At 33.3% G+C, this 20,229-nt stretch overlaps 1 protein-coding gene across 6 annotated transcripts in view; it reads right to left on the bottom strand.

The window, feature by feature from the left end:
- Positions 1-8,168: 8,168 nt before the first annotated feature.
- RST1 (ARM repeat superfamily protein) overlaps positions 8,169-20,229 on the bottom strand; it is a 38,218-nt gene continuing 26,157 nt past the window's right edge. For 4 of the 6 annotated variants that reach the window (XM_086559896.1, XM_086559898.1, XM_086559900.1 and 1 more), the window contains 9 exons: positions 18,266-18,481; positions 17,972-18,049; positions 16,285-16,467; positions 14,202-15,098; positions 13,798-14,106; positions 11,354-12,013; positions 11,060-11,210; positions 10,773-10,891; positions 8,169-8,830 (listed from right to left, as the gene is read on the bottom strand). In XM_086559896.1, coding sequence (XP_086416022.1) covers positions 8,465-8,830; positions 10,773-10,891; positions 11,060-11,210; positions 11,354-12,013; positions 13,798-14,106; positions 14,202-15,098; positions 16,285-16,467; positions 17,972-18,049; positions 18,266-18,481 — 2,979 coding nt within the window. In that variant the 3' untranslated portion in view covers positions 8,169-8,464. The remainder of the gene's footprint in view (positions 8,831-10,772; positions 10,892-11,059; positions 11,211-11,353; positions 12,014-13,797; positions 14,107-14,201; positions 15,099-16,284; positions 16,468-17,971; positions 18,050-18,265; positions 18,482-20,229) is intronic. The other 2 variants (XM_086559897.1, XM_086559899.1) reach the window with 2 other exon arrangements.

Genomic DNA, 20,229 nt, shown 5'->3' with positions numbered 1-20,229 from the left:
AATTATTATTTTAGATTTGTTTGATGTATTTGCATACCGTTTACGATTCTCCATTAAATATTTTTCAAGGATTTGCATCCAATTTCTAATTTCCATTAGTTATTCTCTGACGTTAGTTTAATGCAATTGCATTCAGTTTCCGATTTCTAGTTAATTACTTTTTGGAGTTTAGTTTATTGCATTTGCATAAAGTATTCGATTTTCCGTTAATTACTCTTTGAGCTTAATTATGTATTTGAATATAGTTTTCAATTTCCTTTTAGTTATTCAATGTGGTGTGTAATACCAACTTCTACTGATCCATCTATAGTGTCCTTGCAAACATGACCGTAAACTATGCTCGATTTACTATGTGGGATCATTGAAGATTATCCAGTTCCTGATTTCCCATTAATTATTTTTTAAATTATGCATAACTCACTATGTGAAATCTTCAAAGATTATCTACGAACGGGTGTTGTTATATTAATTATTCTGAAAAATATTTAAAATATGCAAAACTATTATAAATTAATATTATATTGATCACTCAACCAAATTTCTTATAACGTGAAAACCCCACTCTCCATTAAAAAAAAAAACTTACCTTTGATAAAACCCTTCAACTTTATTTTGTTGCTTAATAATAGAAGTTTGATTGAAGTTTTGTGAGATTGCCTAATAAGGTGAAGTTCATATATATTGAAGCTACTTGAATATCAAAGAGTTCCCAATCATACAGAAAGAAATAAGATTAACACCATTTTAAATGCAAAACTATACTTATCGAGACATTCCCACAACATATAACTTAACTATGTTTTGAGGTTAGTTCAATGCATTTGCATCAAGTTTCTGAATTTCCGTTATTTATATTTTGAGATTAGTTCAATGCAGTTGCATCCAATTTCCAATTCCCGTTATTTATTTCTTGAGATAAGTTCAATGCAGTTGCATCCAGTTTCTGATTTCTCGTTAATTATTCTTTTCGATTAGTTCAATACATTTGCATCCAATTTCCAATTTCTTGTTAATTGTTCTTTGAGGTCAGTTTGATGCATTTGCATCCAGTTTCTGATTTTCCGTTAATTATTCTATGAGATTAGTTTAATGCATTTGCATCTAGTTTTCGATTTCTCGTTTATTATTTGATAAAGTTGCATTTGCATCTAGTTTCTGATTTCCCGTTAATTATTGTTTGAGGTTAGTTCAATGAATTTGCATTCAGTTTCTGATTTCCCGTTAATTATTATTATTATTATTATTATTTTTTTTTTTTTTTTTTTTCAATACAGTTGCATCCGTTTTCTGATTTTCTATTAATTATTTTTTAAGATTAGTTTCACACATTTGCATCATGTTTCCAATTTATAATTAATTTTTCTTTGAGATTAGTTCAATGCAGTTGCATCCAGTTTCCGATTTCTCGTTAATTTAATCTTTGAGGGTTAGCTCAATGCATTTGCATCCACTTTCCGATTTTCCGATAATTATTTTTTATGTTAATTTGATGTATTTGCATTAGGGGTGGGCAATGGGCCGGGTCGGGCTAGCCCGGCCCTAAACATTTAAAGCCTTTTAGTTATTAGGGTCGGGCCAGCCCGGCCCTAAAGTCCCCATAGGGCCGGGTCGGGCTGGGTCACAAGTCTAAATTTCAAGCCCTAACCCTACCCTAAGCCCTCTTTAACAGTTTAGGGCCGGGTCGGGCCGAGCCTATATATTTTCTTCTTTTTACTGCATCAGTTTTAAAACTCATTTATATTACAAAAATATTTCAAAGATTTGCAAACTCAAAGTCCCACCACTTTGAAATTTGAATAACAACCAATCTAGTAATAATTCTTGATAAGTCCAACAATTTAAAATGCATATCTACAATCTAATAAACTGAAGTACATAGAGACTCATATTTATATTTCAAAATTACAGTTAAAATGCACAAGACACATTTTGGAATGAGCTTTCACTGACATAAATCCATTATTTCTTGTACTCAAATCTCACCAAAATTATATTTAACATTGAAGAACACAAAGACAAATAAGAGTATGGAATTGAGTTTTTACTGACGTCAACCTATTTTTCATTAGGCCAGTGCCCATAGCTCATTATTGTTCTTGGCGACTAGGTTAGATGGGGAGTTGTGAGGTGTACGTGAGTTGTGAGATAGAAACAATTAGGTTTACAAGTTTTTATGATATAAGACAAGTTATTAGAAGTACCCATACGGTAAGTGATAAATTACAAAGGACAGTGTTATTTTAATTGAAAATATGTAACAAGGAGTTGGATAGTTTTAGTTGTATATTTTATAGTGAAATTATAACTAGGGCTTGGTTAGGGTCGGGCTTATGTTTCAGAACCTTAGCCCTGACCCTGCCTTAGAAGGCATTAGGGCTGGGTCGGCCCTGCCCTAAAGTCTATGAGGGCTTTAGTTGTGAGGGCTTTATAAGGCTTAGGGTCGGGTCGGTCAGGGCAGGGTTAGGGTCGTTAGGGCCAAATTCCCACCCCTAATTTGCATCCAAGTTTTGATTTTCCAATAATTATTCTTTGAGGTTAGTTTAATGCAGTTGTATCCATATTTCCATTTTATATTAATTACTTTTTAAGATTAGTTTAATGCTTGCATTTGTATCCAATTTCTGATTTCTAGTTAAATATTATTTGAGGTTAGTTCGATGCATTTGCATCCAGTTTTCAGTTCCCCATTAATTGTTTTTTAAAACTTTAGTTTTATTCAGTATTATATATTTTTTAAAATATTTGTCATTATTGCTTTGCCGTTATTTTATTTTTTTTTTCATTTTCTATTATATATTTTGTGATGTTATTTTTTGTATAATTGTTTTTAACTATGTTTTGAGGCCGTGTTAAGGATATATTCGAAATAAGTTGGTGTTTTACCATAGACACTAAAATTGTATGATTTGTAATAGGGAATTAGTTTCTACAAATCATATATTTTTTAGCAATTTTTTTTATTTGATCAAATATATAAAAATTGGAACACTAAAAGTGTTTGATTCGTAATAGGAAATTACATTTTACAAATCACCTATTTTTTAACAATTTTTTTTATTTAATCAAATATATAATAATTAGAAATACATTCAAACTCTCCAAATATAAGAATTAGAAATATACTCAAACTCTCCAAAGAGGTTCCTTGTACGTGGGATTGTAGGCTATAGAAAAGACTATTTTTAATATTATAGTATCATATAGGAGAGAAAAAACTAACTCTCATATTAGAGTGCTACATAGGAGAGAGAAAATATAAATAGTAAATTCCTATAACATTCAACTATACATAAGCATTTTAGTATATCCAATAAGTATGCCAACCGTGCTATGGCAATTGGTTTTATTTAACTCTGCAAACCCGCCAGCTGGAACATCTATCACCTGTTACTATATAGTTAGTAAGTTTCTTTGGATTCTAATTCTAATATTTATTTATATATATATAATAGCAATCCTTTTTCAAGCTCTCTGAGGCTGGTACCCAGGGTTGTTTCGCAGAATCAGGACTAAATTTCGAAAAATCAGGATTAAATTTTATTCCTTCTGAGTTACCTATCTTACATTACCTATCTTTTAGGAAATAAACTCTTTTTGGATTATAGCTCTACCTTCTTCAATTGAAGAAGCATTTCTAGAGTGTCCACCCGTCCGTGTCATGGCTAATTAAGAAAAAATAGGAGATAAAATAGGAAACAAATATTTATCTTTATCCTTAGATATATATTATAGCTATACCCTCATAGAGACTTTAGTTTTCTAGGGTGTCCACGTGTCGTGGTTAATTAATAAAAAATAGGAGATAAAATAGGAAACAAATATTTATCTTTATTCTTAGATATATATTATAGCTATACCTTCATAGAGACTTTAGTTTTTCCTAAACTCTATTACTAAATATAAAAAAATATGATATAAATAAGAAAACAATCCCATCTAGAGTTTCACAGACTCTCCAACTTTTTCTAAACATTATAGCTAATTACGAAAAAACAATCTCATCTAGAGTTTCACAGAATCTCTCTCCAACTTTTCCTAAATAGTATAGCTCATTACGAAAAAAAAAAGAGACAAAAAACTAAATTGCTAAAAACAATAATTTCCACCAAAAACAATTTTCCTAAAACCCTTTCGATTTGATGCGCCATCCACTGTGTAATTTAGACATTTATTCAGTTAATTATTCAAAAAATCATAATTACGGCCACAATAATTATGACATATTCGAATTCTTTAGATATATATTATAGTTATACCCTTACCAATCTATTTTTTAGAACACTCGTAGGGACTCCAATTTTTTCTAAATTCTATTACTACTTATAAAAAAAGTAGGATATAAGTAAGAAAAAAATTTCATCTAAAGTTTCAAAGAGTCTCTAATTTTTCCTAAACACTATAACTAATTACGAAAAAATAATCCCATCTAGAATTTCAAAGTCTCCAACTTTTCCTAAACAATATAGCTAATTATGAAATATATATATGAGACAAAAAACTAAATTGCTAAAAACAATAGTTCCCACTGAAAACAATTTTCCTAAAACCCTTTTGATTTAATACGCCATCCACAATGGGATTTAAACATTTATTCATAATTAAGGATTCCAAAAATCACAATTCTGGCCACAATAATTACGACATATTCCAATTAATATATATATAATTACGACATATATATATATATATATATATATATATATATATATATATATATATATATATATATATATATATATATATATATATAGAATAATGAGATTTAGTTAAACTAGACGTTGGGCTTAAATAAATTATATACCAAACCAAAACAAATTACATGTAAAAAAATTAAATTATACAAAAAATAACATCACAAAATATATAATAGAAAATGAAAAAAAAAATAACGGCAAAGCAATAATGACAAATATTTTAAAACATATATAATACTGAATGAAACTAACGTCAAAGAATAATTAATGGGGAACCGAAAACTACATGCAAATGTATCGAACTATCCTCAAATAATATTTAACAGGAAATCAAAAACTGGATACAAATGCATTGAACTAACCCTCAAAGATTAAATTAACGGGAAATCGGAAACCAAATGCAACTGCACTAAACGAATCAAAAATAAACTGGATGCAAATGCATTGAACTAACCTTAAGAAATAATTAACGGGAAATTGAAAACTAGATGCAAATTCATTGAATTAACCTCAAACAATAATTAACGGGAAATCGGAAACTAAATGCAAATGCAACCTTATCAAATAATAAACGAGAAATCGGAAACTTTATGCAAATGTATTAAACTAATTTCACAGAATAATTAATGAGAAATCAAAAACTAGATGGAAATGCATTGAGCTGATCTCAAAGAACAATTAATAGGGAATTGGAAATTGGATGCAAATATATTGAACTAACTGTAAAAAATAAATAATAAGAAATCGGAAACTAGATGCAACCACATTGAACTAACCTAAAAAAAAAATAATGGGAATCGGAAATTGGATTCAACTGCATTGAACTAACCTCAAAATATAAATAACGGAAAATCAGAAACTGGATGCAAATGCATTGAACTAACCTCAAAACATAGTTGGATTATATGTTGTGAGAATATCTAAATAAGTATAGTTTTGCATTTAAAATTGTGTTTATCTTATCTCTTTCCGTATGATTGGCAACTCCTTGCTATTCAAGTAGCTTCAATATATATGAACTTCGTCTTATTAGGCAATCTCACAAAACTTCTATTATTAAACAACAAAATGAAGTTGAAAGGTTTTATCAAATGTGAGTTTTTTTTTTAATGGATAGTGAGGTTTTCACATTATAAGACATTTGGATAAGTGATCAATATAATATTAATATATAATAGTTCTGCATATTTGCAAATATTTTTTAGAATAATTATTATAACAACACCCGTTCATAGGTAATCTTTGCAGATTCCACATAGTGAGTCATGCATAATTTAAAAAATAATTAATGGAAAATCGGAAACTGGATAATCTTTGATGATCCAACATACTAAATCAAATATAATTTATTTTTTATGTCATATTTACAAGGACACTACAGATGGATCAGTAAAAGTTGGTATTACACACCACATTGGATAACTAAAAGGAAATTGAAAACTATATTCAAATACATAATTAAGCTCAAAGAGTAATTAACGGAAAATCGAATACTTTATGCAAATGCAATAAACTAAACTCCAAAAAGTAATTAACTAGAAATCGGAAACTGAATGCAATTGCATTAAACTAACGTCAGAGAATAACTAATGGAAATTAGAAATTGGATGCAAATCCTTGAAAAATATGTAATAGGGAATCGTAAACGGTATGCAAATACATCAAACAAATCTAAAATAATAATTAATGGGAAACCAGAAACTGGATGCAAATGCATTGAACTAAACTCAAAAAATAATTAACAAAAAATAAAAAAACTGAATGCAACTGCATTGAACTAACCTCATAGAATAATTAGTGGAAAATCATAAACTAAATGCAAATATGTATTGAAATAACCTCAAAGAATAGTTAACGGGAAATCAGAAATTGGATGTAATTGCATCGAACTAACCTCAAAGCATAAATAATAAATTGAATGCAAATGCATTGAAGTAATCTCAAGAAATAATTAACGGGAAATCGGAAACTGGATGCAAATTCATTGAACTAACCTTAAACAATAATTAATTGAAAATCGGGAACTAGATGCAAATACAATCTTATCAAATAATAAACGAGAAATCAGAAACTGGATGCAAATGCATTAAACTAATCTCACAGAATAATTAACCGGAAATCAGAAACTGGATGTAAATGCATTGAAATGATTTAAAAAACAATTAACATGAAATTGAAAATTGGATGCAAATGTATTGCACTAATCGCAAATAATAATTAACGAGAAATCGGAAATTGGATGCAACTGCATTGAACTAACCTCAAAAAATAAACAACGGGAATCGGAAATTGGATGCAACTGCATTCAACTAACCTCAAAATATAAATAACGAAAAATCAGAAACTGGATGCAGATGTATTAGATGTATTGAACTAATCTGAAAGAGTAATTAACGAGATATTGGAACCTGGATGCAAATGCATTGAACGATACAAATGCATTGAACTAATCTCAAAGACTAATTAACGAAACATCGAATGGATGCAACTATACTGAATTAACCTTAATGAATAACTAACGGGAAATTATAAAGTGGATGCAATTGTACTGAACTAATCTCAAATAATAATTAACGGAAAATCAGAAACTTGATGTAACTGCATTGAACTAACCTCAAAGAATAATTAATGAGAAATTGAAAACTGAATGCAAATTACTACATTGAACTAACCTCAAAGAATAATTAATAGAAAATCAAAAACTTGATGCAAATGCAATGAACTAATAACCCTAAAACATGTTTGTATTATATACAGGGGGAATAAATATCTCGACAAATATAGTTTTGTATTTTAAGTACTGTTTATCATAATTTTTTTATTATGATTAAAAATATCATGTTATTCAAGTAGCTTCAATATTATCTTCGTCACATTGGGCATTCTCACAAAACTTCAATCAAACTTCTATTATTAAACCTAACAGCAAAAAGAAGTCGATGAGTTTTATCAAGATTTGATGCTTCATTTTTATAGAGAGTAGTGCAAGAAATTTGAATGATTGATTAATATAATTTTCATATATTTCATAGCTATGCATAGTTGTTAATATTTTTTACAATAATTTAATATAACGACACCTGTTCATAAAATAAATTCGAAAGCTAATTCAATAGTATAAAAACACTGGGGACTGATTATATAATTTAGTGACGTGAGGGTGGTGGTTCTAAATTATTCAAAAAAAGGGGAAGACTCATTATAATTTCAGTGATGCGAGGGAGATGCTTCTGAATTGAAAAAAAAATGGAAAACAACAATGCCCCATTCGATAATTAGGGTGGTGTTCGGTAAGTCCGACTATCATATAGCGTATATATTAGCACAAGAGCTGATCTAACATTTCTAGTTAAAAATGCTAGCCTAGGGCTGCAGAAATCATCCAAAATAAAAGCATTGGACTTCCGGCAAAGCTATTCTGAATTCAGAGGAAAACAAACAAAAAAAAGTCTAAATTTAACCGAACAATGGAAAGAAAACAACTAAATAAATCAATATATACTAAAATTATACCTAAATGCCATTACAAGGTTTCATATGCACGAGAGACAAGGGAAAAAGCATCAAATTTTTCTCCAAAAGATATATTTGTTGGACAAATCACCCCGATTGCATATTTGATGAAATTTACTTCAGAGTTCGCTCTTGAAATTCCTCCTCAAAAATGCAAAAATAGTGGCACACCACAAGTTTCAGCAGAGATGCATTCAGCATTTCAGCTTTAAATTACTCAGAAGCAGATTGGCATTGCCCAAAAAGCACATCTACTTTCATGGAATAACCATACTGGTGAGTTTTAACTGCTTCTCAAAGGGCAAGTAATCTTTCAAAGTTAAACATGTATGGTACATCACACGTGAGAGGAAAACGGCAATATTACTTTCACTTTCATCAACAAAATGCTGCTTGGAGGCAACATCAGGAGCACTCTCCAAACATTTGGCCCATTCATATATCCGTTCAGTTAATCTCCACAGATTCAGAACAACGGGTTCTGCAATTACCATCCAGTCCCTCTCAGAAAAAAGTAAAGGGACTGTGACAGGCAAATCACTCAAGACAGTAATTTTATCCAGAACTAGAAGGGGCATGTATTTACAGAAGCTACCAGCTAGCATACCAAGAAATTTCAGTGCCTGCAGGAAAAAGGGAAAAGCCTTGAGAAATTCATAATAGAAAATAAGAAAAGAGTAGTGAACTAAAGAAACGCGAACACACACGAGAAATTTGGTTTCTTTACTGGAAATATCTTCTTTGGTCCAAAGAGACGAGGGAAAGAATTGATATGTACATGGAGGATCAAAAAAAATAAAAGGGTTCTATTAAATTAGTATTTCAAGTACAAAGCAATAAGTGAGAAAGGTGAATATAGTTACGGCATGGAAACTAGGACGGCACCCCTTCCAATTTGGCCGACACAATTTGACCATTTCACTTTTTGCTCTTTCAGCAACGCACTTGTAGCAATTACATCAAAATCAAATTCCAACCAAAGACCACCTGAGGTTCGGATGTGAGATGTCTACCTAATCTTTGTCACATTTGCAATAAACTTGAAGAAAATGTTGATCACTCTCTGCCGAACTTAAGACAACTTTTCTTTTACCAATCAATTCAGGACTTCACCTTGTACAAGAAAGAAGCTTTTGAGACAAATCTGGTTAAATACTCTTATTTGGCTAAAGTGACACGATTGGGGGCATCAAATTCCAAAGGTCATCTTGTGGGTCTTGTGGAATGAAAGGAAGGATCTCTGAGGACGAAGAAAATATGGCGTGATGTAGAATGGGCAGATTACCTAAAAGCGAAAGAATTTATGCCAAATAGAGGGAATATACTCCTTTTAGCAACAAAACATTTATAATATGTTGTCTTGCTATTTTAATATCCTTAATCGAGTACAACGCCATATTAAACACTTTTAACTTCTTTTCCATATCTGAACTATGATTGGCGGAAGCTTCAATCAAGTAACAATTCACTCAATAAAATAATTTCATTAAAAAATCACTCGTGAAAACAATCTTTCATAAATCAAATAACTTAACCAAAAACCCTAGAAACTAATGGAGGCATACTATTATATTTATACTAAAACCTAAATCTCCTCAAACCTAACCTAAGCCGAATGGGCTTGGACCTGGACCATAAAAACAGTGAAATTACCTACCCTAATACGCCTATTATATCATTGTATCTCTACAATACTTTCCTCATATGGGAAAGTACAATTGAACTTTTTATCCATGTGATTATTTTTTATACCCATTATCTCCGGTAACTACATCAAGTTGAACGTCCCATTAAAAATTCATGCATGGTACTGACATACTAGATACCGAGATACATCATAATGCACAACCTTCACTATTAACAGAAAAATATAAACAACTCCATATCACAGTGTCCTTGCCGTGAAAGTGCCAAACATATCTAGGCATCTTAACTCTATCTGCTTTCAAATAGAATGAAGAATAGCTTCAACAAATGGTTAAAATCTCCAATCCTTTACCCTTTATGTATTTCCTGTTTCTTAACGTTATAGACTGAAACATAGCTGATAGAAGCTAGTAACTTTCTCAACCTAATACCTAAACCAGTAAAATGTCTATAATGAAAACCCTAAATACATTCTTAGACAACATTCTTTATGCAGTATTACTCAACTAAAATAAAGGACAAGTTATATTCCATGTCTCAGCACAAAGGTATCATATGGATATAACATATAAGAGGCTGCTTACAGAACCAACAAAAGCAACATCTCCCATTTCCCATACATCTGGTTAACCATATAGAAAATAGCCAAGTTATATTTACACGGATACGTAGTGTCTGACACAGTGAAATATCAAAGATGGAGGTATATCACATTGTATGTGCCCGATATTGACACGTGGATACGTGTCCGATTAAGATTATTTTGAAATATGGCATGTCCATGTGAAAATAGTAAGCTTAGGTAAAGGTGGAGGTGGCCACACATCTCCACTGAACTAAAACATCCCAACAATATTTTCTGGACACCTGCTAAGCATTAACGTAGAATAAAAACAGAATTTAAAGATTATACCATACCGTTGAAGGATAATTAGTGATACAGCCAAGTTCTACTGCGTCAACAAACCACTGCCTTTTGATACTACTTTCTGCTTTTTGCAGCACTGAAACAACTTCTACAAGTACATCCCAGATTCCTGAAATTGTTCAAAACTCAAAATTTGAGCTAGGTGTTTCAAAATGGTGTATTAACATACTGAGCTGCAACCATATATATACATCATTATCTTAGACATAGTTGTTGTTTCTCGTTTCATCATAATGAACTTGATTTTACATAGCATGATTGTACACTAAGATCTCACCATCTGATTCGGTATGCAGTATAATAGATCTAAGCTTTCCAAGCCCCGTTAAGGGAATACGACCAATCATAACTAGCCTGACTCTTGCTCGAGCCCTCTTGACTACTTCCTGGAAATGATTTCCACCTTGTAGAAAACCCACTTCTGGAATCTGGCAAGTATTTGCAACCAAAATCATAAATAAGTGTACTAAAATACAAAATAAATCAAAATGCAAGAGAAAAGAGCATCAATAAAAACACTGTTTGCTTCCTGACAATTAGGACGTACACGTGTACAGACAATTTTATATACCTCCAAAAGATCCATTAACCAATTCTGAGGAGCCTTCCCCATGCACCTGATTGCCTCTGACCACTCTTTCAAAGAATTTGCCTGATCCATCCTTGAGCTGGCGTCAATATGGAACAAAGGAAGAGAACTGAATAACAGCTGCATGCACTTCTCTATTCTATTTATGTGTTTTAGGGACTCAACAGAGGCCTTTTCAAGACAATCACCCAAACCCTTCCAAAATGAAACTCGTAACAAGCTTTTCTTACTCAAGTTGTAAACCTGGAATAGAGAAGATGAACAACTAAAATAGTCATCCATGTCACCATAAAGTTTCTCAAGCCTTGAGCCTGAGAATATATTCATAACTTCCGCAAGATGGCAGAGTAGACATGTTTGCAGATTCAGCTCAAGTGTCTTAAACCTGGAAACTTCATAGAGCTCATCTAAGAATAACAATAGAGGATTAACATGGTTGGCGTGAGCTAATGCAAACATTATGCATTCGATTCTAAGGGTTCCTTTGTTATGAGCTTCACCCAGGGATAACTTGCTAGAAACTTGATCCTCATATCTCATGCAGCGTCGGATGCTTGCACCCCAGTCCAAGGATGGCAATCTGGGAGCTTGTGACAGGCACCTTAAGAAGGTAGCAACTAGGTTCACATCTTTGACGTTTCCCTGCAAATTTTAGAATTCAGGCAAACAAAAACACCTGTAGGCAGTGTACACGACTAAGGGATAAGGGATGCATTAGACCGTAAACATACAAAATAAATTGATAAAGTTGTTCCTCAACTAAAAAAATACATAAGACTTGACAATTGACAGGTAAAATTTACAAAAGAGAATTTTCCAGCTGCTCCAGATGCACTCAGGGACAGAAAACGTGACAACAAAGAGTATCAAACAACTAATAGTTCTTGATGAGTATGAGAATGATCCCCTGAAAACCTAAGCTGATTTAGGTAAAAGACATACTTTGCACACAGGTAGATAGACAAAGGGGAGAGACTTTTATACAATGTTCTAAAAAACATTGAGCGGTAGTCCAGTGGTGGGAGATGCCGCTAGGAGGTTTCTTTTTCCTAATATATATATTATAATATATAGTTGCACACACCCATACTACAAGAAATGAAGAAATCGAAACATTTACCATAATTTAAAAAATAAACATAAACAAAAGTACATATTACAAAAAGGCATAACAGTCAAAGAAGATGGCAAGTGATTTACTCGAGTTGAATATGGAGACTGAAGAGCACCTTTGTATAAAAATCATTCTCTTTCTTATAGTGGCATATAATTTACATTGGACTTTAGTCTTGTAAACTCTTCTAATCGTAAGCCTTCACGGGCCTTTTATTTTCGACATTTAATCATTTTTCAAAAAAAAAAAAAACACGACTAGACCGCCTAGAGGCCAATCAGTCTGCCTAGCCCGACCAATTGGCCAGCCTAGACCCACCTAATCAGTCCACCACTTTTTGAACCAACTTAGGCCTAGGCCGCTTTTTATAAAATATAATCATAAGCCAATACACAAGAAGGGCGACTATATGGTACTGAAGTTACCAAAACAGTTAACCAATGGCATAAACTTACAAGGGATACTTGCGTAGAAAGAAACTCAAAAGTGGGGGTGAAGGTGATATTGTGAAGGTGATATAGGAACAAAATCTTCTATCAGTCACTAACACAACAATTCAAACACTCAATTTTACTAGGTTTCTCGTCAGCAAGTAATGTAGCCTAGCAGGCTCTCTTAAACGGACATGTCTGTTGACGGACGGGCATGTTTGTCGGAAGCTTATATAGTGTCTTCATAAGTTTATACAGTGTTGTCCATTAAACAAGTTAATAAGCCGTAAACTAAAAGGTTTTGGGATGACACTATATAAGCTTTCGACGAACATGTCCGTTTAAGAGAAAGCCTGTGTAACCTAGTATGGTAAAAAGTATTTGATTAAATTAAATTCTGGTAAGGTTGAAACTTTTACAAAACACAGATACTTTTACATAGGGATTCATTCTCTTTCAATCATGAGAAAGAGAATGAACGAATTATTACTCCAAGAACTAGAAATCCGATCATGCACAGAGTTCTCATACCAAAAGAAGGGGAAGGTTATAGAGACAAAATTTAGGAGCTCTTCTGGAGTAACAATAATAACTCAGTCTAAGCATGACGCAGCTTTCTCGAAAAATAGACATAAAATGCTCTCTCCTTAATGAGGAATGCACAAAAGAAATAATCACCATTAGAACTTAAAAAATTAGAATGTCAAAACACAACCAGATGCATCTTAAAAAGTTCGGTGTCATCAATATTGGTATAGACATGAAACAGTTTCAACAAGGAGGAGCCATTCGAGATTCAGACAGACTGGCCAATGAAACCACATGGTATAAAAACATACATTTTGACAAAGTTCTTCAGAAAGAGATGAGAGAAATCCAACCTCAACATAGCTGAGTTCCATTAGCCACAAGCTAAGCTGCCACACAACACTGTCCTCTGGAAAAGTTTGAGAAACAGGGTTGGAGTCCATTTGGTCCTTCAGCGAATTATTCTTAAAAATTTGGGGTTCCTTGGACCTCAACTTATATCTAAGAAATGAAAGCGCCCATGCTGCATAATTTTGCAGTGGTTGACACTTCACTTCCTGTGCAGCTAGAAACATCTCGTTCACCAACGACGTTGAGAGTTGTTCAAAAACAGGTTCTGAAAGTATAGGTCCTCTAATATAACATGAGTCCTGCCAACAATTCTAGGAAGAGTTAGAAACACAAGTGGTAGATAAATTGGTATAGTACATTAGATACACAAATAACAACACAAGCGGTAGTTAACTTGGTACAGTACCTTCTGTCCAAGACCACTATGCAAAGAGGGCGACTTGGGGTTTCTTTGAGAGAGAGTTCCTGCACAAGCACCAAATGCATTAACAACTCCCAGCATCCCACCAAACTGGATCGTGGTAGGGTATTGGTTAGTGTAACTTTTTCTCAACAACTCCAGTAGACCTTTAACATCTTCGATTTTCACGGAGTGGACCCCATAATCCAAAATGCATGAAAGGAGACTTCCACCTCCGATACACGATGCCATCGACAAACTCTGGTGAAAGGTACCAGATATCTCCACGGATAAAAGTTCAGAAATTAGTTTGCTGAAACCACTGACTATATCGTTCAGTTCATCATCTGTAACAAGTTCTACCCTCAGGCAGAAATCGATAACCACAGGTAGTGCAAGACAGGAGCCTATGGATAACAATAGCTCAGGTGTCACATTGTTAATATTAGTATTAGGAGTGACAGACTGAACATGTGGAATCCAAGAGATGAGGATTGCTTTTAACGTAATAACAGCATCTCGACCTCCAGCTCGGTAAATTGCACTAACAGAATTTCCTAGACCATGGATGAGTCCTGCAATACCCCAAACATCTACCTCCATGACACTGGCATTATCATAAGGAACATCAGAAGTTGGATCCATAAACAACTCATCTGTGTCTAACGGAAAATAATCAGAGAGTCTCTGAAGGGAGTCAGATGAAGATGGACTCAGCTGACAGATTATCATAGATAAGGTCCTAACAGTCCTGCCAACTAGATTTACTACCCTCATCGTGCTGGTTTCGTCCATGCTAGAACCATCAGCAGCCTCGACCCATGCAAGAAGATTTTGACAAGCAAGACCCAAGCCAACACCGCAAGCTCCTTTTACCAGAGTGCTTCTGCTGCTACATGCAACCTGAAAAAAAAATATTCAATTCCTAGTTCACAAAAAGAGCAGCTGTGATGTTTAAAATTAGGGTTCTATCCCAAAAACACATAATCAATCTAAATTTGAACTCAAATCAATACAAGAAGCTGATTATCCTTAATAAAAAGATTCTTTAAAAAGACCATGTTTTCTTGCTATTCAAGCTGATTATACAATAAGACTCTGCTAAAAACAGACTATACCACATATGTTGATTATCAAAATTCAGCCGGCTAACACTAGGTGAGGCCTCTCCAAAGGGTCGAAGGCCCAACCCTTAATTTCAAAAAATAGGACTTGCAGCTTGACATTATATATAGGGGCCAGGGGAGGGATAGAGCCACATTTTTAATCATTAAAAGCCGAGTTTTTTAAAATATATGCTCTCCCTATCATGGTGATCATCCTCCCAAAACATATGTTCTCCCTATCATGGAGACATCGTCCCACAAAATCTTCTTATTTGAATATGTCTAACCTAGTAACCTTGCAAAACTTCGTCTTAAAATTTTAACTTTTATCTAGTGGTCCACAATTTTTTTTATTTGAAAACAAATTTTGATAGGGTTAAAACATCTTAGAATGAGCTGAATTTTTGTGAGCATGTTCTCCACGGTGTGGAGATCATATCCACAAACAAATAGCCCTTAATTCATTTTTTAATTCCACATTTTGGTTGGAGGTGAACACAATGTGGGGCACAAGCAAATGTGGCTCTATCTGAGTGAGAGAGAGAAAGAGGACCAAAATCAATTAAAAAAACATATACTCTTTTCTATTTTCTCGTCCAAATTTTCGTGTCCTCTTATTCAATAACATCAAAAAAAAAATTTGACTGGGCATCAGAGCTGCTAGGTTAACCACCAAATCCTTACTCATATTCTTCTTTCTCCTTCTTTCCTAAGCCCTTTATACGGTTGATTGGAGTACAGGGAGCCAGGGAGACCCTACATTTTGCTTTTCATTAAAAACATAAATGACGTTGTAGGGATTTTTTTAGTGATTATTGTGGTGTGTTGACTATGCATTACACTACTATCACAAAAATATCCATCAATACGTTTTTCCCTTTAATAAACCAAATAAGGGATCAAAACATCATTACCTATACTTTCCGGCTTATTACAGAAATTAAGGATAAAAAGACAACTTATTACAAAAACTCAAATTTCACCTTAAGAAGTCCAGTGATGATATCAAACTTCTGCTTGTGATCTGTTGCGTGTGAACAACGTGAGACCAATCCCAGCGTAATTGCAGCTGACCATTGCCTATGTTCATGTTCAAATTGGAACAACCATTCAAGTAGGAACTTTCCCACAGTAGTTGTTACTGTATGTGCAGATGGCGGCAATACCTGCAATTAAGACTACGTGCTAAATGACAAGCACAAACAAGTACCTCATTTTGTTTTAGGGGCGTTGTTGGTACTATGGGCAAAGGAAAAACAAAAAAATTATGTGGATTCCTAATGCTACTAGTTCTATCGATAAAGTGTAGAAAAAAGAAGGTCAAGTGAAGTGTCAAAAAAATTTAGACATTGTGAAAATATAAGTTTCCCAACAGGTGGTCGATTATTCATATGGGAAAGAATATTTTCCCGTGAAAGATGCTTATTTTCCCGCTATTGTTTTTTAATTTGTGTTATTTAATTTTCTATCGATTTAAACAATTTCATTCTGAAAAAGATAAGGTAGATCCACCTTGAGCAAAGAGCTAAAGATCAAATCTACCACAGCTCAGAAATGAAAGATTGTCCTGATCTTTTCCCTGGTCAGGTTATAATTTTGACTGCAGAGCTGAAGCAAGATATATAACAGAATCTGCCAACAATGTTCTCCATGACTTCCAATATGGAAACCATCATCACAAATTTTCTCCTTCCCTCAGAACCTCCACCACATCCTTTGTGACCAATCGAGCAGATGGAATAAGGGATTTGCACCCTAGAAGTAAACCCCTACCACTCTCTATGTTCACTATGGGTTCTTCATCCTTCAACTGCTCAAAGGTCTGGGTGGGATTTCATTATCACTTAGCCTCTGGGTTACCGTACTGTATATTTTTTATTTTACTTTTTTTTTTATTCCTTATTGGGTCATCAAGGTACAATTCAATAATTGTTTTGGGACTCCTTTGTTTTGTGGCTTGTGCTGACCCAGATGAAAGCTCTTGTGCCTAGTTCATGGCTCTCACAGGTACAGAGTCCTTGGCAAGTACAGCCAGGCTTATAAAACACGATGAGGATTGCACAAGAAAGGATAGGTACCTATTTTTCTCGTATAGCTTTTATCTTTAATGACTTTACTTTTACATATTTTAAAAAACAAAGTAAAAACATAAAATATAATATATTCAAATAGGACAGTGAAAATGATACAGAGAATGATTGAAAAGGAAGTTGAAATGCAAATTCGTCTTCTTTTTTCCTTTCTGTTTTTCTGTTTGGGGTATGCCCTGCTAAAATTGAATATGAAATCAGAGAGCTTTACCAATAACATCGTGAATATGGTAAGGTATGATCTCCAATCAACAGAACCAACAAACAGAGCAATATCCGCAGACAATTTCAACTTAGAAAAGATGCAGAGTTGAAATTAAGACAACATGATAGTGAAGACAAACGACATGAAAAGAAAACATCAGAGTCAAAATGTACACAAATTAATTACAGGTTTAAAATATATGAAAATCGTTATGTCCTGCATAAAAAATATTATTTAAAAAGTGGCAGTGCAGTCATTGAAGTGCATTGTTGATGAGTACATGCACATCTTTCTCAAACTTTATCTGTATATAACCCAAATTTCAAATGTGATCAAATACCAATGTATATGTTCATAAGATTCTCAGAATCTTACCAAACACAGAGCACCAACACAAAGTGCTATGTTCTCAGCAGATCGAGGAATAGACTCTTCAGCAATTCTTCTCATTTTCTGAATGAGAAACCAATAATCATATAACCAAACCGCTTGTAAAAAAGAAACGGACTGTAAAAATAAATGCTACAAATTCCACACATATGTTCCTAAACAAAAAAAACTGTACTTCCATTTCAAAAGCAAAATCTGTACCCTAAATAAGTAGGCTTAGTTAAGAATTTCAAGCATCATAAGCAAAACAAGGTAATCTGATCAGAATAATTTTTGAACCTTGAGAATAAGAGAAGCAGCTTCTGTAGTTTTCTCTGAAGCACATGATTTCACTTTAGCATCAAGCAGCATGACCACAGCATTCACCCACTGTTGCATGAAAGGTTTGAAGGATTGCAGCGAGAGCAATGCAACCAGAGGATTTCTAGACAATTGCAAGGATTCAGCTACATCCACTAGAGCAGTTTCAAATGCGGCATGCAGTTTTGGTAATTCCTGGAGGTTGAAATAACATCCCCAAGAAATTTGAGTCCCAACATAAACATCATAACGAAGAATCGGTAATAATTTATGACTACGCAATAAGTTATCCATTTAAGTGTGAGTAATAACCCAAGTTAGTTTAGGTTTATATGTTATAATCTAGGGTTAATTTGACACAACCCCCTGTTTGATAAGTTTTTTGAGATACCCCCCCCCCCTTCTATTTCCGTCAGTAAAGTATTTTGCACTGACCAAAATGCCCCTATAAAAACTATTAGAGATACCTCTCTAGTAATTGAAAACGTACATTTTCGTATGTAAATATACATTTGCTGATATGCATATGTAAATACATATTTTCATATGTGAATATAAATTGTCATAGTTAAACTACTATATATATATTGCCATAGATTAGAGCATCTCTAGGTGGTAGCGAACAACTGGCACGCGACACTCGAAGTGGCGTGTGCTTATTTTTTTTTTTCCGACTTTTTCAAAATTATGGGCGACTCCAAGTGGAGTGTGAACACTTAGAGTGGCGCGTGGGGTTTTTTTTTGGGTTACCTCTCGCCACTTTTTATGGGAAAAAGAATATTTAATACTAAAAATCTAAAATGATTGAACTAAAATACATCCCATTTTTTTAGGAAAAAGATTTTTAAAATATTTATATACTAAAATGGGTCCCACTTGAACTAGATTTGTGGATTTTGGTTCGCCTCTCACATAGAGTTAGAGCCAGTTTGTGAACACAAATTGTGATTCTGATGTAATAGGCACATAGAATGCGAGGGTATTTTAGTATTTTTATTATTATTATGTTTCAGGCCATGTTGGTCCAATTTCAAGCCCAGTAGTCCAAGTCCAAGCCTATTCGGTTTAGGTTAGGTTTGAGGAGGTTTAGGTTTTAGTATAAATAGAATAGTGTGCCTCCATTAGTTCTAAGTTGTTTTTTTATTAAGTTCATTGGTTTATAAAATATTATGATTTCTTGATTGATTTTATTAAAGATTATTCTTATTGAGTAAATTGCTAATTGATTGAAGCTTCCGCCAATCATAGTTCACATCAGATTCTTGTTCACAAAATTTGAGGATTTGTGAACACAACCTAGAGATGCTCTTAGCTTAATTTACAAACTTGTTCTATTTCAAAAAAAAATCCATGTAAAAATCCATTTTCATATGTAAACATAAATTTGCATATGTAAATATATATTTTTGTACGTAACATACCATGTAAATATATTTTTTCAATTACTAGGGGTATCTCAAATAGTTTTATAGGGCAGGGGGAAATAGTTTTTATAGGGGAGTTTTGGTCAGTCCAAAATACTTCATTGACGAAAAACATTGGGGGGGCATCTCAAATGATTTTCAAAACAAGGGGTATCTTAAAAAAATACTTAATGGGGGTATCTCAAATTAACCCTATAATCTAAGTGAGTTTTATACTCTTAACAGATAGAGGCATGTTACATCACTAAGAAATCAAAAGAAGTTTTATTATAATTGTTAACTAGGTATCACGGAGGTTCCTTCGGAGGATATCACGGTTGAACTCTGCTCAGTAATATAATAAGAAAAGAAAATATCCACCAGCATCGCCAAGGGAAAGTTTTGTCATAAGTCTCCTCCCCTGTGTATGTGTGTGTGCCTACAAATGTATGACCCGTAAATTACTACTGCTTCAAACAAATATTAAGCGTATACCCAGTGCTAGCGTAAACCATGATGGCTTAATATGGTGCTGTTTAT

The sequence above is a fragment of the Coptis chinensis genome, chromosome 5 (assembly GCF_015680905.1).
Source record: "Coptis chinensis isolate HL-2020 chromosome 5, ASM1568090v1, whole genome shotgun sequence".
In the NCBI taxonomy this organism is placed as follows: domain Eukaryota; kingdom Viridiplantae; phylum Streptophyta; class Magnoliopsida; order Ranunculales; family Ranunculaceae; genus Coptis; species Coptis chinensis.
This window is presented reverse-complemented; position numbering and strand designations above follow the sequence as displayed.